The sequence below is a fragment of the Bufo bufo genome, chromosome 5 (genome assembly GCF_905171765.1).
Source record: "Bufo bufo chromosome 5, aBufBuf1.1, whole genome shotgun sequence".
Lineage (NCBI taxonomy): Eukaryota > Metazoa > Chordata > Amphibia > Anura > Bufonidae > Bufo > Bufo bufo.
Window position 1 is genome coordinate 557,804,632 of NC_053393.1, and position 26,145 is coordinate 557,830,776.

General features: G+C 45.8%; 1 protein-coding gene across 4 annotated transcripts in view; it reads right to left on the reverse strand.

The window, feature by feature from the left end:
- Positions 1–24,857, reverse strand: part of LOC121000844 (gastrula zinc finger protein XlCGF26.1-like) — a 96,519-nt gene extending 71,662 nt beyond the window's left edge. For 2 of the 4 annotated variants that reach the window (XM_040431562.1, XM_040431559.1), the window contains exons 1-2: positions 24,694–24,857; positions 4,934–4,998 (exon numbers count right to left, since the gene is read on the reverse strand). In XM_040431562.1, the coding sequence (XP_040287496.1) occupies positions 4,934–4,998; positions 24,694–24,731 (103 nt within the window). In that variant the 5' untranslated portion in view covers positions 24,732–24,857. Of the gene's footprint in view, positions 1–4,933; positions 4,999–5,077; positions 5,202–5,284; positions 5,390–5,582; positions 5,710–24,692 lie in introns of all 4 variants that reach the window. The other 2 variants (XM_040431560.1, XM_040431561.1) reach the window with 2 other exon arrangements.
- Positions 24,858–26,145: the final 1,288 nt, after the last annotated feature.

Below are 26,145 nucleotides of genomic sequence, written 5' to 3' on the forward strand. Positions count from 1 at the left end.
ATGTCACACCCTCCCAACAAACACAGACATTTAACATATTCCCAGATAGCTCAAGTCTGAGGGCCAGGGCCGGTACAAGGCAGGGGCCGAAGGAGCGGGTGCCCTGGGCGCTACCATTTGCGGACAGGAGGGGGGCGCAGGTGAAGTGCCAGCAGCAGTGGCGTCGCCAGGGGGGGGGCCAGAGGGGGCCACGGCCCCCCCTACATCATGCTGTGCCCCCCCATGTGCCCCCCCAACTAAAATGACCCCCCCCCCCCCCCCCAAGTGAGCAGCCGCCGCCGGGCACAGGGAGATGAGCGCTTCCATTGCGCTCATCTCCATTGTAAACTGTCTGTGCCAGCGGAGGTGCAGGGGAGGGAGAGGCGTGTCCCTTCCCTTTCCTCTGATAGGCTGCAGGCAGGCACCGAAGTGGAGGAGAGGCCCCGCCCCCTAATTACTCCTGTTTACCTTTCTAAAGCTAAAGGACCTTTGATGATGTCATCACAGGTCCTGTAAGGGAACTGCACAGTGTAAAGTGTAGTTCCCAGGTTAGAACAGTGCATCTGCCAGGACCTGTGATGACATCATCTTCAACATCACAGGTCCTGCAGAATCTAGCAAAGGAACTGCACCAAAAATGGTGTAGTTCCTAGGTTTCAAAGGTACATCTGCCAGGACCTGTGATGACATCATCACAGGTCCTTCAACCCCTAACAGCAAGTATTAAAAGTTCACAAGCAGCTCTGTATTGATCCATACAGACTGGAATGGAGAGGTAAGAGGAGGTCCTCCACTTTTCATCATTTACCCCCCCCCCCCCCCTCCATGCCCTGTTTTTACTCATTGCTCACTCATGTATACTACTTCAGACAGTTACCACTACCTCATGTACCTCACAGTGACTATAATGCATAACTGACCACATATTTCTATAAACACTGCATCTACAGTATTATACCTTCTATGTGTCACATCAATACACTGCTCTGTGTATATATATATATATATATATATATATATATATACATACATACACACACATACATGCACACACACTGCATATATTACACAGTATTATACATGCAATATGTACAGATATATAGTATATACCGCAGTGCACTGATATGTGAGGTATGAGGTATAATAGATGCTGTGTGTACAGATATCAGTACACTTCTGTATATACTATATATGTGAGGTACGAGGTATAATAGATGCAGTGTGTACAGATATATAGTATATACAGCAGTGTACTGATATGTGAGGTACGAGGTGTCAATACACTGCTGTATTTACTATATACCTGTACACACTGCATCTATTATACCTCGTACCTCACATATTACACTACTGTATATACTGTATACACTGCATATATTATACCCCGTACCTCACATATCAGTACACTGCTGTATATACTATATACCTGTACACACTGCATCTATTATACCCTGTACCTCACATATCAGAACACTAGGGAATATACTATATACCTGTACACACTGCATCTATTATACCGCGTACCTCACATAACTGTACACTGCTGTATATAATATACATCTGCATCTATTATACCTCTTTTGTGTGCCAGGGCTGTTTTGTAATCCCATTCCGGCCCTGATGGCATAAATTATAAAACGCAGCAGCAAGAATAGTTCATGGAACAAAGGGAGGGGCTATAAAAGGGGAATGGGGGCCCAATTTAGATTCCTGCTATGGGGCCCAGTGATTTTTATGTACGCCCCTGGCTGCAGGCACTAGGCCGGCAGCCTATCAGAGGCCGGCGCAATGACGTCATCGTGCCGCCTGAGCCTTACATTACAGCGTGGGACACAGGAAGAGGCTGCATCGCATCGCTGACACTTAGGTAAGTATAAGTGTTTTTTTTTTACAATAGTGTTACTGGCACATTGGGGGGGCTTATTACAAAACTGGCACATGATGATGGGGGGGACTTTATACTGGCACATGATGATGGGGGGGACTTTATACTGGCACATGATGATGGGGGGGAACTTTATAGTGTCTGTGACTTTCAAAGTCCCACAGTCCTTTGTTCTATTGCTTTAAGTATATTCTTGTTTTGAAACAACATTGATTCTTTCTTAAAAACGGGGGGGGGGGGGGGGGGGGCGCAGTTTGCCATCTTCGCCCTGGGCACCAAATGGCCTTGTCCCAGCCCTGCTGAGGGCATATCATTAGGTGAATGCCGCTCAGAATACACAAATACAATAAAATTAGCTATCTGGGTGCCCTCACATAACATACAATTGCATGCAGCCAGCATAGGAACGTTACAGCCCACCTGAACCATATTACCCAAAACATATATACGCTTGGTTCTTTAAAGTGGTATACACATATGCAATAACATCGTACATACAGGAATGACAATATACAGTGGCTGGGTTTGCCACAATGCTCCCCCAGAACCAAGCCGGCATACACAGTCTGATCCTAACGGATCGGCTTGGGGATGTCCGGAGGAGTACTCAGAGTGGTTAGGTGGTGATGTGGTGCGAGCCTGTTGCCGGGTCACAACCGGATAAGCTTCATGGCTGATGGACTGGGGAACAAAAGCTGAAGTCAGCTCCCCCAGGTCGTTGCCCAAAATAACGTCTGCGGGTAAGTCCTGCATCAGGCCCACCTCCACATTCCCATTCCGCGCCCCCCAATTCAGGTGGACTTTGGCCGTGGGGATCTTGTAGATCGCTCCCCCTGCTACACGCACTGCTACACACTACCCCGTGAGGTTGCCTTTGGGTACTAGGTGGTTGCGGACCAGCGTTATAGTAGCCCCAGAGTCTCGTAACCCCTGTATCTTTCTCCCCTCCATCTGTACCTCTTGTCGGTGCCCTTGGCGGTTGTCAGAGGCGGCTTGGATAGGGTTCACCTCATGTAGTGTGCCCAGGGGTTCCTCGGTGGAAGCTAGGACCTCGGGTACTCTGTAGGGTTCCGCTTGGGCACAATGAACCGCTGCCCGGTTGTTGGGTACCGGGGGGTTCCAGCTGGGCCGTGGTCGGTTGCGGGGACAGTCCCGCTGCATATGTCCCTGTTGGTTACAGGTATGGCATCGTATCGGGGGGCGAGCTTGATACCTGGGGGTGTAGGTGTTATTGCTTACCCCCGGGCGTGCTGGAACGGCTGTGTTTACGGTTGGTACTGGTGTGGTAGATCAATAGGTTGGTTTCGATTGAGTGTGCTGTTCCCTCCTGGTATCCTGGAACTCATCTGCTAGCTTGGCTGCGTCTTGTAGGGTGTGTGGCTTCCGATCCCGCACCCAATTCTGCAGGTGCGTGGGTATCCCGTCAAAGAACTGCTCCATTACCATGAGTTGGAACAGGTCTTCCAGGGTGTTAACTTGGGTGGCCTCCAACCACCCCTTTGCCGCTCGTTGTAGGCGGTGTGCCCATTCATTGTGAGTGTCTCTGGCGAGCTTTTTAATGTCTCTGAACTTTAGTCGGTAGGCCTCGGAGGTAATCGCATACCTAGCTAAAATGGCCTGTTTTACCTTGGCATAGTTTGTACTGTCCTCGTCAGGTACGGCACGATATGCCTCTGCGGCGCGACCAGATAGTCTCCCTGCCAGTAGGGGTACCCGATCCTCTGCACTGATATTGTGCAACTGGCATAACCTTTCAAAATCCTGCAGGTAGTCATCTACCTCACCCTCCGCTTCCGAATAGCTCTTTAAAGCTTGGTAGGGAATTTTAGCTTTCCCTGGCAGGATGTTAACAGGCGTCGTGGCTCTTTCTCCAGTCTGCTGGTTCATCTGCGACCTCCGAAGCATGATGTATTCCTGCACATCTCCAAAAACTCGGTCAGCCACCTGGTCATATAGTGCTGGTGGAAGTAGAGCCATCCTGCTCCTGTATTCCTTCTCAAATTCTGTTGGCTCCTCCTCCCTTGGAAGTGCTGCAGCAGCCGCGGCTCTGTCTCCTTCCATTAGCTCTGCGATTAATATAACCTTTATCTTGTTGCTGGCTACTGTTCCCCTTGCCTCCAATAACTCTTTCAAAGTACTTCGTTTCAAAAGTGCATAATTCGTGCCCATTCACCGCCCGTTTGTGAGTTTCCACGTGTTCCTGGGTTCAGTTTTCAACCGAATGAGTAAACTCACGAATTGCTGCTTCCTTTCTTCTATTCGCTAGAATTCTGCCGAAAGTTGCTTTGCTGGGTAGTTGAAATCCCGTTGCTTGCCACCAATTGTAGCGGAGGGGTAGCACGATCCACAAGGTCTCCGCTGGTAGACAGGAAACAGGAGCAAGCTCTTACAAGAGCTTATACTCAGGGGAGTATTATGATATAGCAATCCCCAAGAGTGTAGTTATTCCATCCCCCAAATAGGAGCCAAGACTTCATGAAGGTATAAAACAGGAACACTTTATTGAGGGCAGCAACTCAGGATACACCGACACAACACATCCCCACAATGCATCATGGTTTCCTCCTCTCTGCCCTGGAAACACCCGAGGAGTAATCCAATTATCTCTCAGGACAAAGGGAAATCACCAATACACATGTGGGAACAACCGGACAGAAATCACCACCCAAACACACAATGTCACACCCTCCCAACAAACACAGACATTTAACATATTCCCAGATAGCTCAAGTCTGAGGGCATATCATTAGGTGAATGCCGCTCAGAATACACAAATACAATAACATTAGCTATCTGGGTGCCCTCACATAACAACATACAATTGCATGAATGCTGGCGGTTTTCATGCAGCCAGCATAGGAACGTTACAGCCCACCTAAACCATATTACCCAAAACATATATACGCTTGGTTCTTTAAAGTGGTATACACATATGCAATAACATCGTACATACAGGAATGACAACATACAGTGGCTATCACATTCACCTTTTCATAAACCAGTATAAACCTAGAATAGTACTAAATAAAACAAGGCGTCCTCCTACAGAGGAGGGGACATCTCCATTACCTGACCGTCCTGTGGAAGGAGAGGACGCGGACATCTCTCTGGTGTTGTCCTCTGACTGGATCTCTCTGCAGGAGACACAGAGACTGGACTCAGACTTTACAGACAGAGAATTCCAGGACATTTGTATTTAGTCCTGTCCGTTACCTGGAGATGTGAGGGGCTGGTCCTCCTCCATCTTGACCTCCTTGTACAGACCCTTGTGTCCTTCTAAATACTCCCACTCCTCCATGGAGAAATAGACAGCGACATCCTGACACCTTATAGGAACCTGACAACACAATGACACCGTCATCACCCAGACCCCTCCAGTGCTGTGACTGTATAATGTCCCAGCATTCCCGGCGGTGTCACCTCTCCAGTCAGCAGCTCCATCATCTTGTGGACGACTTCTAGGATCTTCTCATTGTTCTTCTCATGTATCAGATTACTAGACGTCTTCTTCACCGTGGAGTAATCCTGTTCATGGAAGACATAATAATAAATGTCACCATGTACATGCCAGAGTCCATCACTTCTACAGCCATGTCCACCTGTAATTACCATAGATAATGATGTAATGTGACATCATCAGAACCTCTCACCTCTCCAGTCACATCCCCTGTAATTACCATAGATAATGGTGTAATGTGACATCATCAGAACCTCTCACCTCTCCAGTAAGCAGGAAGAGTATCTCTAGGGTAAGATCTAATATCCTCTCCGCCATCTTGTCCCCGTCTCCATCCATTATCTGGTACTGATGATGTCATCGGACAATCCTATATCACAGGAACCTGAATGGAAGAAGAGGAGTCAATGTAGAATCCGCATGAAATCCCATAGAAATGCTTATAATGACCGGAGATTATGAGGGACATTTGGGAGAAATCAGAGGAGATGAGGTCTTCTCTCTATTGTCTGGACTGATGACTGGAAGATCTCGTCAGGGCAGTTCCTCCACGTTTGAGGTGACAGCAGTATAAAGTATGGTGTACCCTCACACGACTCTTACATTCAATCACTGGCTGCAATTGTGATACCAGTAATGTAAACCATCATGGCCACAGTGGTCATGTGACACTTATACTGGTATCACTGCTGGGATACATCCTCATAACATGGACGTCTATGGGAGATGACGACCACTGCTGGAGACACTGGTGGACGCCTCCTAGGTCCCTCTCCGGCAGAGACTTCAGTGTCCCCGACGTCAGGAGAGCAGCGCATGCGCAGGATGTCAGTGCGGCCTGTGACTGACAGAATACTAGAGTTGTTGCGATACCAATTTTTTGATTCGGTTTCGATACCATGAAAAATAATTGCGATACTCGATGCCATTCGATACCACGCGGAAAAAATAAACCAAAAAAGCCACGTGCATTCCGCATTTTTAAAAATGGCGAATCGCGCAGTTTTTATTAATTTTTTTCTGTTCCGGCGTTCACCGCATAGATTTTTTTTAGATTTTAATAGTTTGGACTTTTCTGACGTGGCGATATGTAATATGTTTATTATTTATACATTTTATATGTGAAATTGGGAAACGGGGGTGATTCATACTTCATATTTTGGTGGGGGGTTTTTTTCCCTTTTTTTTTTTTTTTACACTTTTTATTTAATAACCATTTCCCCCCCTTAGGGGCCAGAACCTAGGATCTTTCATCCCTTGTCCTATTCACCCTGTGACAGCTCTATCAGGGTGAATAGGACTTCACACTGTCCCTGCTGCTCTGTGCACACAGCATCAGGGATGTTACCATGGCAGCCAGGGCTTCAGTAGCGTCCTGGCTGCCATGGTGACCAATCGGATCCCCAGCATTACACAGCTGGGGCTCCGATCAGAAGCTGCCACTGCACCACCAATGAGGGGGAGGGGAGAGTAACCTGTGGCCACTGCCACCAATGATTTTAATACTGGGGGGTTGAGAGAGGCCGGCGCACTGTGCCACCAATGATTTTAATGGGATGGGGGGTTGAGGGGGGGTCACACTGCACCACCAATGATAATTACCCCTTAATACAGGAGGTGGGTACTGGCAGATCAGTGGCAGTTAACCCCTCAGGTGCCGCACCTGAGGGGTTAACTGCCGCTGATCGCATCTCCCTGTCAGGGGCAGGGTGCCGGCAATACGATTCTGCTGCCGGCACCCGCCTCCTGTATTATGTGTTAAAGGCGTGGGTCCAGACTTTCAGTATTAGGCTACACAGAGCGGCGCCCAGCGATGTCCCAGCACTCACCATTAGTCCTGGGCGCCGCTCCGTTCACCCGCAGTGCCCCATTACTGTCTCCTCTCCTGCTCCACATGCTGATTACTATCGGAGCGATGGGGAGGAGACATCAGCTTCACTAGTGGGCGTTCCTTCTCCCTGGCTGTAGCGCTGTCCAATCGCAGCGCAGGGAGAAGGAACGCCCACGAGTGAAGCTGATGTCTCCTCCCCATCGTTCCGATAGTAATCAGCATGTGGAGCAGGAGAGGATACAGTGATGGGGCACAGCGGGCGAACGGAGCGGCGCCCAGGACTAATAGTGAGTGCTGGGACATCGCTGGGCGCCGCTCTGTGTAGGAAAAGTTGTGTATCATTGGTGGCACAGTGCGCCCGCCCCTCCTCCGCCCCTCTATTCTCATTGGTGGCAGCACAGGGGGGAGGGAGGACAGCTTCGTGCTGCTGAGGGAACATGAGCGCGCTGACAGCAGCAGCGCAACCCAGTATCGAAAAAATGGAAATCCCGGTATCTTATCGATACCGGGACAAAAGTATCAATTGGGTATCGAAATTTCGATACCCGCAACAACCCTACAGGATACACTGCACTACTGTGACAACCACCCGCCAATCCCGTCGTACTATGCCACAGTTGCCATACAGGTCTCGTCCACTGGAGATTTCTGGAGGCGAATCCACTGTGAGAACAGTAGACGGTTAAGATTGGTTGGTGTGCCCATACATGATACAATCGCGATTGTATGCACAATCGGTAAAATAAAATTATAGATTTCGTGCTGGAAATCAAATAAATTTGCTGCCACCACTCTTCATATTGAATTGAGGCGAAGAGACCCCGGCTAGCTAATCCTAAAGGGACGAAACAGTTATTTGCAACCTAGCTAGTAAATTTATAAAAATAAGACAATGCGGTAGTATGTCTCTTCTGAGGACAGAGTTCTTAGTGGAACCATTAAATCGTTAGTTTTATTCTAATTCTAAAAACTATACACAAAGAATATATACATTAAACCTGACAGATAAATCTACCTGCCAGTGGAGCAGATCGGTTGGATAGAAATAGGTAAGAGGTGGAAGGGAATAGAATGTCTGTAAGTTCAGAATCACCGTGGTAGAGTCCAGTAATAGATAAAGTCTTTGTAAGGAATAATCCAAGATGGCGGGGTGCCCGTGTCCAGCGGGCGCTCGTGATGTTATTCGATGTCAGATGAAGGACCAAGAACTGAGTGGGTCGCTGTGTTTTTCCCACTCTGTAGCGGGGAGTGGCTGTGACACGTACAAGCCCAGCCCTGTGTAATTGGAAGAGGGGCAGTTCTTGCCCTGAGAGGGAGAAAATCGGGCAGAATCTCGGCTTTGCCAGTTTCTCCGTACCCGTAGGTCAAAGTAAGAAATAGAGTCCATATTTGTTATCAGTACCATTTTACGCATCATCTGATACCAAACGTGACTGGAAGATAATACAGGGGGCCTGAGAGAGGGAATCTCTGATTTGTTTGCGGATTTCCAGGAAGGTGGGTTAGAAGAACTGAAACAATCTCTGAAGAGATGGTTCCTTTCATATTTCCCTAACCCATGAAATATTAGGAAAATATGGAAAAATATGAAGTCTATGGATTGGAGGTGACTTTCAGGTAATCTTCCTTCCTGTACCAACCAGCTGTGTGATAAGGATCTGTCCTTTTCTTCTGAAGCTCGCTGCCCAGGCTAAAGGTGTGAGACCTCCTGCGATGCCGGAGCCACACCGACTGGGAAGATGCACGTTTTATGAGGTTTTGTCACGATGATATCAGAGTGATGGATGTATCCTGGCAGGGGGGCAAGAAGATTCCTTTGGCACGGAACTACTGAAGTAGTGCCTCAGACATAATACACTGCACTACTGAAGCATCAGCTGCCTCAGACATAACAGACTGCACTACTGAAGCATCAGCTCCTCAGACAGAATACACTGCACTACTGAAGCATCAGCTGCCTCAGACAGAATACACTGCACTACTGAAGCATCAGCTGCCTCAGACAGAATACACTGCACTACTGAAGCATCAGCTGCCTCAGACAGAATACACTGCACTACTGAAGCATCAGCTGCCTCAGACAGAATACACTGCACTACTGAAGCATCAGCTGCCTCAGACAGAATACACTGCACTACTGAAGCATCAGCTGCCTCAGACATAATACACTGCACTACTGAAGCATCAGCTGCCTCAGACATAACAGACTGCACTACTGAAGCATCAGCTCCTCAGACAGAATACACTGCACTACTGAAGCATCAGCTGCCTCAGACAGAATACACTGCACTACTGAAGCATCAGCTGCCTCAGACAGAATACACTGCACTACTGAAGCATCAGCTGCCTCAGACATAATACACTGTACTACTGAAGCATCAGGTGACAGACAAAATAAACTGCACTACTGAAGCATCAGGTGACAGACAAAATACACTGCACTACTGAAGCATCAGCTCCTCAGACATAACACACTGCACTACTGAAGCATCAGCTGTGACAGACATCACACACTGCACTACTGAAGCACCAGCTGTGACAGACATCATACACTGCACTACTGAAGCACCAGCTGTGACAGACATAATACACTGCACTACTGAAGCATCAGCTGCCTCAGACATAACAGACTGCACTACTGAAGCATCAGCTCCTCAGACAGAATACACTGCACTACTGAAGCATCAGCTGCCTCAGACAGAATACACTGCACTACTGAAGCATCAGCTGCCTCAGACAGAATACACTGCACTACTGAAGCATCAGCTGCCTCAGACATAATACACTGTACTACTGAAGCATCAGGTGACAGACAAAATAAACTGCACTACTGAAGCATCAGGTGACAGACAAAATACACTGCACTACTGAAGCATCAGCTCCTCAGACATAACACACTGCACTACTGAAGCATCAGCTGTGACAGACATCACACACTGCACTACTGAAGCACCAGCTGTGACAGACATCATACACTGCACTACTGAAGCACCAGCTGTGACAGACATAATACACTGCACTACTGAAGCATCAGCTGCCTCAGACATAACAGACTGCACTACTGAAGCATCAGCTCCTCAGACAGAATACACTGCACTACTGAAGCATCAGCTGCCTCAGACAGAATACACTGCACTACTGAAGCATCAGCTGTGACAGACATCATACACTGCACTACTGAAGCATCAGCTGCCTCAGACATAATACACTGTACTACTGAAGCACCAGCTGACAGACATAATACACTGCACTACTGAAGCATCAGGTGACAGACAAAATAAACTGCACTACTGAAGCATCAGGTGACAGACAAAATACACTGCACTACTGAAGCATCAGCTCCTCAGACATAACACACTGCACTACTGAAGCATCAGCTGCCTCAGACATAACACACTGCACTACTGAAGCATCAGCTGCCTCAGACATAATACACTGCACTACTGAAGCATCAGCTGCCTCCGACATAACACCCTGCAGGGGGGCGGAGTCTAGCGGCCGAGCTGAATGCACGCCGATCCGTGAGCTCCGCTGCAGGCCCATGTAAAGCAGGCAAATTACAGCATTTATTACAGCAGCTATGGGCAAAATCACTAGAGAAAGAAGCAAAGACACCCCTGGCAGACTGAAAATGTCTGCTAGCCAAAGCGACATGGGCAGATTCATCAAGAGAGCAGAATCCAGAGGTGACACCAAGATGGCGTCGGCGAGAAGCACGGCCCTCATGGCGGGAGGAGAAGCTGAAAGAGACAGCGAACGAGATGACGCATCGGCTGCAGAAGACTTACCGGTCTCCAGAGAATTCATGAAGGGTCTACTTACCGCGGCCCTAGAACCTATCCGGCAAGACCTGCAGGAAATAAAGCAGGATATGCGACACCTAGGTACCCGGGTCGACGCACTGGAAGATGCTCAGAGGGCAACAACCGAATTCGGTCACATAATCTGGACAACGCACAGGCTCATATAAACTATTTATACTCCCTAATCGAAGATCAGGACAATAGGGGGAGACGCAACAATATAAGACTCAAAGGGGTCCCTGAAACCATAGGCCCGGACACGCTGCGCACCACAATTACGCAGCTTTTTGAACGCCTGGTCCCCTCTGAAACATTAGACGAATTCAGCATGAACAGAATCCACAGCGCCTTCCGTCCGGCGCCAAAGCCTCAAGAGCCTCCCACAGACGTGATATGTCATGATACGTGATATGTCGCCTAACAAACTTTTTGACCAAGGAGAAAATAATGGCAGCGGCCCGATCCAATAGGGCATTGGAAATTGATGGGTCAACAATAACTGTATTCCAAGACCTCTCCCAGAGATGACCCTCAACAAAAGGCGTATGGTAAAACCCCTATTGGAGGTCCTCCAAAAACGCCAAGTGTCTTACAGGTGGCTGCATCCCTTTGCTCTTCTGATCAATACTCCTAACCGCAAATTTGTCATCCGCGCGCACGCCGATCTAGGGAGAGCTTAGGAAGCCCTGGACATTCCTAACTTCAACATTCCAGATTGGTGCCCGGCAAAAAACGTTGTCTCATTGCCTCCTCTACCTGCGACAGACCCTTGGCAAGCCGTTCCAGTCAAGCCGCAGAGACAAAAGAAGACCTCTGGACTTCAGACTCCAAGGATTGAAACCAGAAATATTGACTAACTATAGTTTTCTCCTAGCTCAGGCTATACGATACGATCCTCACATGGGCTTCTTCTATAAGCTTCTCTCTACTCTTTCTTTCAACCTCCATCTCAGCCCTTACCCTCTCTAACATGTTTTATCATTCTATATGTCGGGAACGCCTTCTTTCTCACTACTTTATGTTGCATGCAAGTTCTCATTCAATGGGGAGCGGTTTTTCCTAGCTTGGGAGAGTGCCACAGTCGGCCGCACTACACCTACAACTTCACAAGGAGTATCTTAACTGCTCTCTACATACTGCCCGCCAAGGACACTAGGCCGCAGTGTATGGACCTCAGGTTCACGAGTTCATATGTTGCTGATGGCTTACGCTGACTTCTTTCTTTACTGCAATGCTTTGCTTTGTTGTACTAAGTTTTCCCTCTACCCCAGCCTTTTCCCCCCCACACCCCATGAGACGGTACAGGTCTGACAATATGGTATGGTGCTTGTATGCTCTCATCTATGGCTAGTCTGCAGGTATGTACGCTCAATGTCAGAGGACTTAATGCCCCATCAAAACGAAGCCAGGTATGCCACTTCCTACACAAAAAGAAAGTAGACGTGGCCCTGATACAGGAGTCCCACTTCCGCGTCAACCATATCTCAAAATTGTCCCATCAACTATACAGTCAGTGGTTTCATAGCCCCCTCCCCGCACACTGCATCAAAAGGGGTCAGCATAGAGTTTCATAAAAAGACTCCCTTTGTCCATCATCCGACTATGGTTGACGGGGAAGGCAGGTATATCGATATCAAGGGTACTGTAGGGCCTCAGATGTTTGCGAAGATCTATGCACCTAATGCTGCACAAGCTCCCTGGCTTTGCCAAGCTATTGCTAAATTTGGCGATTTCGCCAAAGGGTTAATTATGTTAGGTGGAGACCTTATTGTGGCTATGGTCCCAGGTCTAGATTGTTTGACCGGATCTTCAGCCATGTCTTTGTCATCCCTGCACAAGATCAAAAATGCTCTTTCCTCCCAGGGTCTAGTGGACGTGTGGCGCACAATGCATCCAAACGATAAAGACAATACATATTTTTCAGCTGCTCACCACTCATACAAAGGGAGGATTACATTTTTCTTCCAGCACACTCCCTTCAACATTGTATTTCTTCGCAAATTGGAAGCATACTCCTATCTGACCACGCTCCCATTTTTTTTTTTAACATTGTAATACCAGGAATGCATGTCTCAGAGTTACGATGGCGACTGAATGAAACCTTGCTAGGTGGTTCCCATACCGCCAAACTAACTGGTCACTTGGAGGAATACTTCCGTCTGAATGAATCTCCTGACATCTCAGACTCATAAATCTGTCGTGAGAGGTCATTTTATTGCCTTGGTCAAAAAACAAAGGCCGGCAAGAGTACAGGATCTCTCATCTCAGATTTCAGCCTTAGAACTATTACACAAAAAGATCCCTAGCGAAAGAGGTATTGACGCGCCTGGACACCCTGAGATCAGAGTTAAAAAAAGTATTAAATACTTGCACTGCTAAGCTACTTTTATCTACTCAATATCAATTTTATGGCCATGGCAATAAAGCAACAAAGATACTACGGTCCAAAATAAAGAAAAGGAGAGTAGCCTCCTTTATCTCCCTCATGCAAGAATATCGTAAAACGGATCTTAGGCTACTTTCACACTGGCGCCACGGACCTCCGGCAGGCTGTTCCGATGGGTGAACAACCTGTTGGATCCGTCCTGCCGCTAGTGAACGTGTGCCCCCGGACGGCCGCTCCGTTCCCATTGACTATAATGGAAGCGGGGGCGGAGTTCCAGCGAGGCACGGCAGCCCACGGCGAGAGGCTGCCGGAATAAATGTCGGAAATATCGTAGTTTTATTCCGGCAGCCTCTCGCTGTGCGCTGCCGGAACTCCGCCCCTATTATAGTCAATGGGGACGGAGCGGCAGTCCGGAGGCACACGGTCACTAGCGGCAGGACGGATCCGACAGGCTGTTCACCCGACGGAACAGCCTGCCGGAGGTCCATGTCGCTAGTGTGAATGTAGCCTAATGGCGAAACCGTTTTGCGAATACTACAGTAAGCTATATTAATGTCCCTTATACAAAAGAGAATAAAGCCCAGCAAGTCAAAAATTGGCTCAGCACGTTGAATCTCCCCCCCCCCTCCCAAACTAGAACAGGCCCAAAAATTAGAACGTCCCTTCTCCCTTATAGAACTACAATCAGCCCTAAAAGAATCTCCATAAAACTAAAGCCCTGGCCGGATGGCCTACCTATATATTACTACAACTCTTTTAAAAACATACTCTTGCCCCGTTTACTGGCAGTTTGCAATGCAGCGCAACAGAGTAAAGCCTTCTCTGGTGCCATGCTTTCAGCTCAAATATCTATCATTCCAAAACCACACAAAGACCATTCTTTATGTTCCAGTTACCGACCGATCGCAGTCCTCAATAATGATATTAAACTATATGCCAAAATGTTGGCCAACAGATGGAGTGTTTTTGCCTGACCTCATATCACCAGAGCAAGTAGGCTTTGTTCCTGGAAGGGAAGGAAAGAACAACATTGCAAGACTGATACAACTCATACAACATGCAAAAAGTTCTTCAAAGCCTTTAGCCTTGTTAAGTATAGATGCCGAAAAGGCATTTGACAGGGTAGATTGGATATTCATGTCCCAAGTGCTATCACAATTTGGAATCCCAGCTCCTTTCATAGACGGAGTGATGGCTGTGTCTAGTAATCCTATCGCACAGGTCCAGGTTCTCAGTGAACTTTTCTAAATTAATAGTCCTTAATGTTTCATTAACGGCTCGTTTGCAAGATAACCTACAAAAAACCACCCCATTTCAATGAACCAATCACTCAGTAGTGTTCCTGGGAATCAAAATCACCCCAGTGTATATATACAGTCTGTATGTAGGTTCTGTATATACTTTATATATACAGTCTGTATGTAGGTTCTGTATATACTTTATATATACAGTCTGTATGTAGGTTCTGTATATACTTTATATATACAGTCTGTATGTAGGTTCTGTATATACTTTATATATACAGTCTGTATGTAGGTTCTGTATATACTTTATATATACAGTCTGTATGTAGGTTCTGTATATACTTTATATATACAGTCTTTATGTAGGTTCTGTATATACTTTATATATACAGTCTGTATGTAGGTTCTGTATATACTTTATATATACAGTCTTTATGTAGGTTCTGTATATACTTTATATATACAGTCTGTATGTAGGTTCTGTATATACTTTATATACACAGTCTGTATGTAGGTTCTGTATATACTTTATATATACAGTCTTTATGTAGGTTCTGTATATACTTTATATACACAGTCTGTATGTAGGTTCTGTATATACTTTATATATACAGTCTGTATGTAGGTTCTGTATATACTTTATATACACAGTCTTTATGTAGGTTCTGTATATACTTTATATATACAGTCTGTATGTAGGTTCTGTATATACTTTATATATACAGTCTGTATGTAGGTTCTGTATATACTTTATATACACAGTCTGTATGTAGGTTCTGTATATACTTTATATATACAGTCTGTATGTAGGTTCTGTATATACTTTATATATACAGTCTTTATGTAGGTTCTGTATATACTTTATATACACAGTCTGTATGTAGGTTCTGTATATACTTTATATATACAGTCTGTATGTAGGTTCTGTATATACTTTATATATACAGTCTGTATGTAGGTTCTGTATATACTTTATATATACAGTCTGTATGTAGGTTCTGTATATACTTTATATACACAGTCTGTATGTAGGTTCTGTATATACTTTATATACACAGTCTGTATGTAGGTTCTGTATATACTTTATATACACAGTCTGTATGTAGGTTCTGTATATACTTTATATATACAGTCTGTATGTAGGTTCTGTATATACTTTATATACACAGTCTGTATGTAGGTTCTGTATATACTTTATATACACAGTCTGTATGTAGGTTCTGTATATACTTTATATATACAGTCTGTATGTAGGTTCTGTATATACTTTATATACACAGTCTGTATGTAGGTTCTGTATATACTTTATATATACAGTCTGTATGTAGGTTCTGTATATACTTTATATACACAGTCTGTATGTAGGTTCTGTATATACTTTATATACACAGTCTGTATGTAGGTTCTGTATATACTTTATATACACAGTCTGTATGTAGGTTCTGTATATACTTTATATATACAGTCTGTATGTAGGTTCTGTATATACTTTATATATACAGTCTTTATGTAGGTTCTGTATATACTTTATATATACAGTCTGTATGTAGGTTCTGTATATACAGTGGATATATAAAGTCTACACACCCCTATTAAAATGTCAGGTTTCTGTGATGTAAAAAAATAAGACAAAGATAAATAATTTCAGATCTTTTTCCACCTTTAAAGGGATTCTGTCACCAGGTTTGACCCCTGTCAGCTAAACATATGCTGATGTTCAGGGCGTCTTCACGATTCCTAATGTCGGCTTATAAATGTCATCTGTGGACTTAGGTTAGTAAAAGCTGTTTTTTAGCTAAATGTCAGTCAAACAAATAAGGTGCCCAAGGGGATGTTAATGGGTGCAAGATGCCCGCCGCACCCACCGCTGTTCGTGCCCAGCGCCGCCTTTCCGGACTTCTGCGCCGCCTCCTAATCCTCTGTGCCGCCTCTCGCTCTCCCTCCCTCCCCCTCCTTCTGCTGTAAGATCTCGCGCTTGCGCACAGGGCTCTGCCTGATGCGCCCGTGCAGACTTCTCCATTTGGCTTCTTACAGCGAAGTGCGCATGCGCTGGCACTTCGCTCAACCCTTGTATGCGCGAGATGAGGCGGCGCAGAAGGAGGGGGGAGGGGGGGGTGTGAGAGGCCACAGAGGATTAGGAGGCGGCGCAGAAGTCCGGAAAGGCGGCGCTGGGCACGAACGGCGGTGGGTGCGGCCGGCACCTTGTATCCATTAACATCCCCTTGGGCACCTTATTTGTTTGACTGACATTTAGCTAAAAAACAGCTTTTACTAACCTAAGTCCACAGATGACATTTATAAGCCGACATTAGGAATCGTGAAGACGCCCTGAACATCAGCATATGTTTAGCTGACAGGGGTGAAACCTGGTGACAGAATCCCTTTAATGTGACCTATAAACTGTACAACTCAATTGAAAAACCAAACTGAAATCTTTTAGGTGGAGGGAAGAAAAAATATAAAACTAAAATAATAGGGTTGCATAAGTGTGCACACCCTTAACCCCTTAGGGACCGGGCTCATTTTCACCCTAAGGACCAGACCATTTTTTGCAAATGTGTGAATAACTTCAAAACGCTTTGACTTATCCCGGCCGTTCGGAGACAGATTTTTCCATCACATATTGTACTTCATGGAGTAAAAAAAAATTATTTTTTATTTATAAAAAAAATACCAAATTTACCCAAAATTAGCAAATTTCCAAGTTTCAATTTCTCTACTTCTATAATACATAGTAATACCTACAAACATAGTTATTACTTTACATTCCCCATATGTCCACTTCATGTTTGGATCATTTGGGGAATGACATTTTATTTTTTGGGGACGTTACAAGGCTTAGAAGTTTAGAAGCAAATCTTGAAATTTTTCAGAAATTTTCAAAAACCCACTTTTTAACCGCCTAACGCAGGATCGCGTTCCGGAGGCGGCAGCCCTGCGCACAGTCAAGCATATATGCGTCATCTCGCGAGATTTCCTGTGAACGCGCGCACACAGGATCGGAAGGTAAGCGAGTGGATCTCCAGCCTGCCAGCGGCGATCGTTCGCTGGCAGGCTGGAGATGTGTTTTTTTTAACCCCTAACAGGTATATTAGACGCTGTTTTGATAACAGCGTCTAATATACCTGCTACCTGGTCCTCTGGTGGTCCCCTTTGTTTGGATCGACCACCAGAGGACACAGGCAGCTCAGTAATATGTAGCACCAAGCACCACTACACTACACCCCCCCCTGTCACTTATTAACCCCTTATTCACCCTTGATCACCCTATATAGACTCCCTGATCACCCCCCTGTCATTGATCATCCCCCTGTAAGGCTGCATTCAGACGTCCGCATGATTTTTACTGATCCACTGATAGATGGATCGGATCCGCAAAACGCATCCGGACGTCTGAATGGAGCCTTACAGGGGGGTGATCAATGACTGTGGTGATCACCCCATATAGACTCCCTGATCACCCCCCTGTAAAACTCCATTCAGATGTCCGCATGATTTTTACGGATCCACTGATAGATGGATCGGATCCGCAAAACACATACAGGCGTCTCCCTGGAGCCTTCCGGGGGGGGGGGTGATCACCCCATATAGACTCCCTGATCACCCCCCTGTCATTGATCACCCCCCCCCTGTCAGGCTGCATTCAGATGTCCGTATGATTTTTACGGATCCACGGATAGATGGATCGGATCCGCAAAACACATACGGACATCTGAATGGAGCCTTATAGGGGGGTGATCAATGACTGTGGTGATCACCCCATATAGACTCCCTGATCACCCCCCTGTCATTGATCACCCCCCTGTCATTGATCACCCCATATAGACTCCCTGATCACCCCCCTGTCATTGATCACCCCCCTGTAAGGCTGCATTCAGATGTCCGTATGTTTTTTACGGATCCACTGATACATGGATCGGATCCGCAAAACACATACGGACATCTGAATGGAGCCTTACAGGGGGGGGTGATCAATGACAGGGGGGTGATCACCCCATATAGACTCCCTGATCACCCCCCTGTCATTGATCACCCCCCCTGTCACTGATCACCCCCCCTGTCACTGATCACCCCCCCTGTCACTGATCACCCCCCTGTAAGGCTGCATTCAGATGTCCGTATGTTTTTTACGGATCCACGAATACATGGATCGGATCCGCAAAACACATACGGACATCTGAATGGAGCCTTACAGGGGGGGGTGATCAATGACAGGGGGGTGATCACCCCATATAGACTCCCTGATCACCCCCCTGTCATTGATCACCCCCCCTGTCACTGATCACCCCCCCTGTCACTGATCACCCCCCCTGTCACTGATCACCCCCCTGTCATTGATCCCCCCCCCCCCCTGTCATTGATCACCCCCCCTGTCACTGATCACCCCCCCTGTCATTGATCACCCCCCTGTAAGGCTCCATTCAGACATTTTTTTGGCCCAAGTTAGCGGAAATTATATTTTTTTTCTTACAAAGTCTCATATTCCACTAACTTGTGTCAAAAAATTAAATCTCACATGAACTCACCCTACCCCTCACGGAATCCAAATGTGTAAAAAATTTTAGACATTTATATTCCAGACTTCTTCTCACGCTTTAGGGCCCCTAGAATGCCAGGGCAGTATAAATACCCCACATGTGACCCCATTTCGGAAAGAAGACACCCCCAGGTATTCCGTGAGGGGCATATTGAGTCCATGAAAGATTGAAATTTTTGTCCCAAGTTAGCGGAAAGGGAGACTTTGTGAGAAAAAAATAAATAAAATCAATTTCCGCTAACTTGTTCCAAAAAAATAAAAAATTCTATGAACTCGCCATGCCCCTCATTGAATACCTTGGGGTGTCTTCTTTCCAAAATGGGGTCACATGTGGGGTAGTTATACTGCCCTGGCATTCTAGGGGCCCTAAAGCGTGAGAAGAAGTCTGGGATCCAAATGTCTAAAAATGCCCTCATAAAAGGAATGTGGGCCCCTTTGCGCATCTAGGCTGCAAAAAAGTGTCACACATCTGGTATCGCCGTACTCAGGAGAAGTTGGGCAATGTGTTTTGGGGTGTCATTTTACATATACCCATGCTGGGTGAGATAAATATCTTGATCAAATGCCAACTTTGTATAAAAAAATTGGAAAAGTTGTCTTTTGCCGAGATACTTCTCTCACCCAGCATGGGTATATGTAAAATGACACCCCAAAACACATTGCCTAACTTCTCCTGAATACGGCGATACCACATGTGTGAGGGGCATGGCGAGTTCCTGAGTTCCGTACTCAGGAGAAGTTGGGGAATGTGTTTTGGGGTGTCATTTTACATATACCCATGCTGGGTGAGAGAAATATCTTGGCAAAAGACAACTTTTCCCATTTTTTTATACAAAGTTGGCATTTGACCAAGATATTTATCTCACCCAGCATGGGTATATGTAAAATGACACCCCAAAACACATTCCCCAACTTCTCCTGAGTACGGCGATACCACATGTGTGGCACTTTTTTGCAGCCTAGGTGGGCAAAGGGGCCCACATTCCAAAGAGCACCTTTAGGATTTCACTGGTCATTTTTTACACATTTTGATTTCAAACTACTTACCACACATTTAGGCCCCTAAAATGCCAGGGCAGTATAACTACCCCACAAGTGACCCCATTTTGGAAAGAAGAGACCCCAAGGTATTCGCTGATGGGCATGGCGAGTTCATGGAAGTTTTTAGAAACCACCCAAAAATGCACCCCTCAAGGTATTTAAAACGGATTTTACAAACGATGTTAACCCTTTAGGTGTTCCACAACAGTTAATGGCAAATGGAGATAAAATTTCAGAATTTTGATTTTTTTTGGCAAATTTTCCATTTGAATCCATTTTTTCCAGTAACAAAGCAAGGGTTAACAGCCAAACCAAAAACTTAATATTTATTGCCCTGATTTTGTAGTTTACAGAAATGCCCCATATGTGGTCGTAAAAAGCTGTACGGGCACACGGCAGGGCGCAGAAGAAAAGGAATGCCATATGGTTTTTGGAAGGCAGATTTTGCTGGACTGGTTTTTTGATACCATGCACCATTTGAAGCCCCCCTGATGCACCCCTAGAGTAGAAACTTCAAAAAAGTGACGGGTACATATGATTTTTAGTTGCTCTATATTACACTTTTTGTGAGACAAAGTAACAAAAAATAGAATTTCTGAAATTTCATCTCCATTTGCCATTAACTCTTGTGGAACACTTAAAGGGTTAACAAAGCTTGTAAAATCAGTTTTAAATACCTTGAGGGGTGTAGTTTCTTAAATGGGGTCATTTTTTGGAGTTTCTAATGGGACATTTTTTGGGCTTTAAATGGTACATGGTATCAAAAAAACAGTCCAGCAAAAACTGCCTTTCCTTCTGCGCCCTGCCGTGTGCCCGTACAGCAGTTTACGGGCATTTCTGTAAACTACAGAATCAGGGCAATAAATATTGCATTTTTTGGCTGTTAACCCTTGCTTTGTTACGGGGAAAAAAGGATTAAAATGGAAAATTTGCCCAAAAAAATCTGTTTTGGCACAGTTTTTATTATTTACAACGTTCATCTGACAGGTTATATCATGTGCTATTTTTATAGAGCAGGTTCTTACGGACGCGGAGATACCTAATATGTATACCTTTTTTTTTGATTTATTTAGGTTTTACACAATAATATCATTTTTGAAAAAGAATTAAAATATTTTAGTGTCTCCATAGTTTGAGAGCCTTAGTTTTTTCAGTTTTTAGGCGATTGTCTCAGGTTGAGTATCAATTTTGCGGGATGAGATGACGGTTAGATTGGCACCGCTGTAGGAGGCATACGCCTTTTTGATCACTTTTTTGTGATGTGAGGTGACAAAACAAATGGTTTTTTAGCATAGTTTTTATATTTTTTTTTTTACACTTTTTGTGATGTGAGGTGACAAAAAATGGCTTTTTTGACATTTTTTTTTTTTTTTTTTTTAAGGTGTTCACCTCAGGGTTTAGGTCATGTGGTACTTTTATAGAGCAGGTTCTTACGGACGCGGCGATACCTAATATGTCTACTTTTTTTTTTTTTTTTACGTTTAACATAAAAAAGCATTTTTGAAACAAAAAAAAAAATCATGTTTTAGTCTGAGAGCCATAGTTTTTTTATTTTATGGGCCATAGTCTCATGTAGGGGCTCATTTTTTGTGGGATCAGGTGAAGGTTTGATTGGTATTATTTTGGTGTACATACATTATTTGGGAAGTAGGGTGGACAAAATTTCAATTTCATCATAGTTTTTATTTTTTATGGTGTTCACCGTGCAGGGAAAGTAACATGACCGTTTTATAGATCAGGTCGTTACGGACGCGGTGATATCATACATGTGTAGGGAATTTAATTTTTTTCATTTTTAAATCAGTGATAAATGTTTTTTATATTAACATTTTTTAAAATTTTTTCTTTTATTTTTTTTGACCCAGACCCACTTGGTTCTTGAAGATCCAGTGGGTCTGATGACTGTATAATACAGTACACTATATAGTGTATTGTACTGTATTTTTACTTTAGCAGAAGTCTAATCAGCACAATGGACAGCAGGAAGCCTGTGAAGGCGTCCTGTTGCCATGGTAACCATCACTCGCTGCCACAACGTAGAAGCGGGTGATGGGGAGGGAGGGGGGCCCCCTCCGTCTCCCATCAGGGGCTGAAAAGGCACAGCAGTCCCCGATGGGAGAGGGAGCTCCCTCCCTGTTAACCTCTTCCATACAGCGGTCGCTACAGACCGCAACATGGAAGGGGTTAAACAGCTGACATCTGTGTGATGATGTCAGCCGTTTCAAGCAGAGTGTCAGAAATGTGCTGACACTCTGCTAAAACCGCTCCGCGATCCTGAGAGAGGGGGCGGGCAGATGATCGCGCCCCTGCCCTCCCCCTCCCCAGCACCGCCCGCACTAACCGCACATTAAAATAAAGGTATTTTGAAGTTTCTGGGGGATCAAAAAACTTCTGAAAGCGCTGCAAACCGCAGGTCTGAATTGACCTGCGGTTTGCAGCGATCACCGATACGGAGGGGTCACAGGACCTCCCTTGGCATTGACCCAGGGTGCCTGCTGATTGATTTCATTGATTTTGTTTTGATCGCCGCCCGGCGGTGATCGGAACTACACAGGACGTACCTGTACGCCCTGTGTCCTTAACAGGTTAAACTAATACTTTGTTGAAGCACCTTCTGATTTTATTCCAGCACTCAGTCTTTTTGGGTAGAAGTCTATCAGCACGGCACATTTTGACTCTTCTTTGCAAAAACCCTCCAAATCTGTCAGATTGCGAGGGCATCTCCTGGGCACGGCCCTCTTCAGATCACCCCACAGATTGTCAATCAGATTCAGGTCTGGGCTCTGGCTGGGCCATTCCAAAACTTTCATCTTCTTCTGGTGAAGCCATTCCTTTGTTGATTTGGATGTATGCTTTGGGTCGTTGTCATGCTGAAAGATGACGTTCCTCTTCATGTTCAGCTTTCTAGCAGAAGCCTGAAGGTTTTGTGCCAATATTGACCGGTATTTGGAACTGGTCATAATTCCCTCTAGCTTAACTAAGGCCCCAGTTCCAGCTGAAGAAGAACAGCCCCTTGGCATGATGCTGCCACCACCATGCTTCACTGTGGGGATGGGGTTCTTCTGGGGATGGGCAGTGTTGTTTTTGCACCAAACATATCTTTTGGAATTATGGCCAAAAAGTTCCACCTTGGTTTCCTCAGACCATAACACCTTTCCCCACTTGCTTTTGGGAGACTTCAGATGTGTTTCTGCAGAATGTAGCCTGGCTTGGATGTTTCTCTTGGTAAGAAAAGGCTTTCGTCTTGCCCTCTACCCCATAACCCAGACATATGGAGAATACGGAGATTGTTGTCACATGGACCACACAGCCAGGACTGGCCAGATATTCCTGCAGCTCCTGTAATGTTGCTGTAGGCTAGGGCTGCACGATATGGGAATTTTCTGCGATTAGGGACCTAAAAATTGCAATAACGATATTTTAAGGGAATTGTGCTAGAGGTCTATTTGCTTGGATTTTCTTATATGAGCCGCTGAGGCGGCTGGGTATGACATAGTTATGGGGGATCTGTGGAGGACGCTGTTATGGGGGATCTGTGGAGGACGCTGTTATGGGGGATCTGTGGAGGACGCTGTTATGGGGGATCTGTGGAGGACGCTGTCCCCTATTCTCCCTCCTCCATCCTCACTCCCCGCCCGAAGCGTCTTCATCAGGTTTTATTTATTTATTTATTTTATGTATTTAATTTTTTCTTTCTATGCGCTATATGATTGTATCCGACCGACTCCATCTCACTGCAATCTAGTTATGTGGCACATGGAAAACAAGCAACATATACTGGAAACTCCATAAAAACATTGTTTTAAGAAAAAAGACATCACACACTGCACTACTGAAGCACCAGCTGTGACAGACATCACACACTGCACTACTGAAGCACCAGCTGTGACAGACATCACACACTGCACTACTGAAGCACCAGCTGTGACAGACATCATACACTGCACTACTGAAGCACCAGCTGTGACAGACATCATACACTGCACTACTGAAGCATCTACTGCCACAGACATCACACACTGCACTACTGAAGCACCAGCTGTGACAGACATCACACACTGCACTACTGAAGCATCAGCTGTGACAGACATCACACACTGCACTACTGAAGCACCAGCTGTGACAGACATCATACACTGCACTACTGAAGCATCAGCTGTGACAGACATCACACACTGCACTACTGAAGCGTCAACTGTGACAAACATCACACACTGCACTACTGAAGCATCAACTGCCACAGACATCATACACTGCACTACTGAAGCACCAGCTGTGACAGACATCATACACTGCACTACTAAAGCACCAGCTGTGACAGACATCATACACTGCACTACTGAAGCATCAGCTGTGACAGACATCCCACACTGCACTACTGAAGCACCAGCTGCGACAGACATCACACACTGCACTACTGAAGCATCAGCTGTTACAGACATCACACACTGCACTACTGAAGCACCAGCTGTAACAGACATCACACACTGCACTACTGACTGCGGCCCCCGGCTCCCCGGTACCTGCTCCTCCTCATGCCGGGGCTCTCCCTCCCGCTGTCCGGACATCAGAGCCTCTTTACAGGACGTTTCCAGCAGAACTTCCTCTTTCCCTCAGGTTCCTGGAGTTTTCCTCTCCCAGCATGCTTTGCGGTGTGACGTCACAGGGCTGGCCCCGCCCGGCACACTGGTCAGTCAGCACTAGCCCCGCCCCCTACACCTCCGGCGGCCATGTTAGTACACCCAGACATGGCTGAGCTGTGTATCTAATCCTATCCTGCGTGATACTGTCTGCTGAGCTGTGTATCTAATCCTATTCTGTGTGATACTGTCTGCTGAGCAGTCTATCTAATCCTATCCCGTGTGATACTGACTGCTGAGCTGTGTATCTAATCCTATCCTGTGTGATACTGTCTGCTGAGCTGTGTATCTAATCCTATCCTGTGTGATACTGTCTGCTGAGCTGTGTATCTAATCCCATCCTGTGTGATACTGTCTGCTGAGCTGTGTATCTAATCCTATCCTGTGATACTGTCTGCTGAGCTGTGTATCTAATCCTCTCCTGTGTGATACTGTCTGCTGAGCTTTGTATCTAATCCCATCCTGTGTGATACTGTCTGCTGAGCTGTGTATCTAATCCTCTCCTGTGTGATACTGTCTGCTGAGCGGTGTATCTAATCCTATCCTGTGTGATACTGTCTGCTGAGCTGTGTATCTAATCCTGTCCTGTGTGATACTGTCTGCTGAGCTGTGTATCTAATCCTATCCTGTGATACTGTCTGCTGAGCTGTGTATCTAATCCTATCCTGTGTGATACTGTCTGCTGAGCTGTGTATCTAAGCCTCTCCTGTGTGATACTGTCTGCTGAGCTGTGTATCTAATCCTATCCTGTGTGATACTGTCTGCTGAGCTGTGTATCTAATCCTGTCCTGTGTGATACTGTCTGCTGAGCTGTGTATCTAATCCTATCCTGTGATACTGTCTGCTGAGCTGTGTATCTAATCCTATCCTGTGTGATACTGTCTGCTGAGCTGTGTATCTAAGCCTCTCCTGTGTGATACTGTCTGCTGAGCTGTGTATCTATTCCTATCCTGTGTGATACTGTCTGCTGAGCCGTGTATCTAATCCTATCCTGTGTGATACTGTCTGCTGAGCTGTGTATCTAATCCTATCCTGTGTGATACTGTCTGCTGAGCTGTGTATCTAATCCTATCCTGTGTGATACTGTCTGCTGAGCTGTGTATCTAATCCTATCCTGTGTGATACTGTCTGCTGAGCTGTGTATCTAATCCTGTCCTGTGTGATACTGTCTGCTGAGCTGTGTATCTAATCCTATCCTGTGTGATACTGCCTGCTGAGCTGTGTATCTAATCCTATCCTGTGTGATACTGCCTGCTGAGCTGTGTATCTAATCCTATCCTGTGTGATACTCCCTGCTGAGCTGTGTATCTAATCCTATCCTGTGTGATACTGTCTGCTGAGC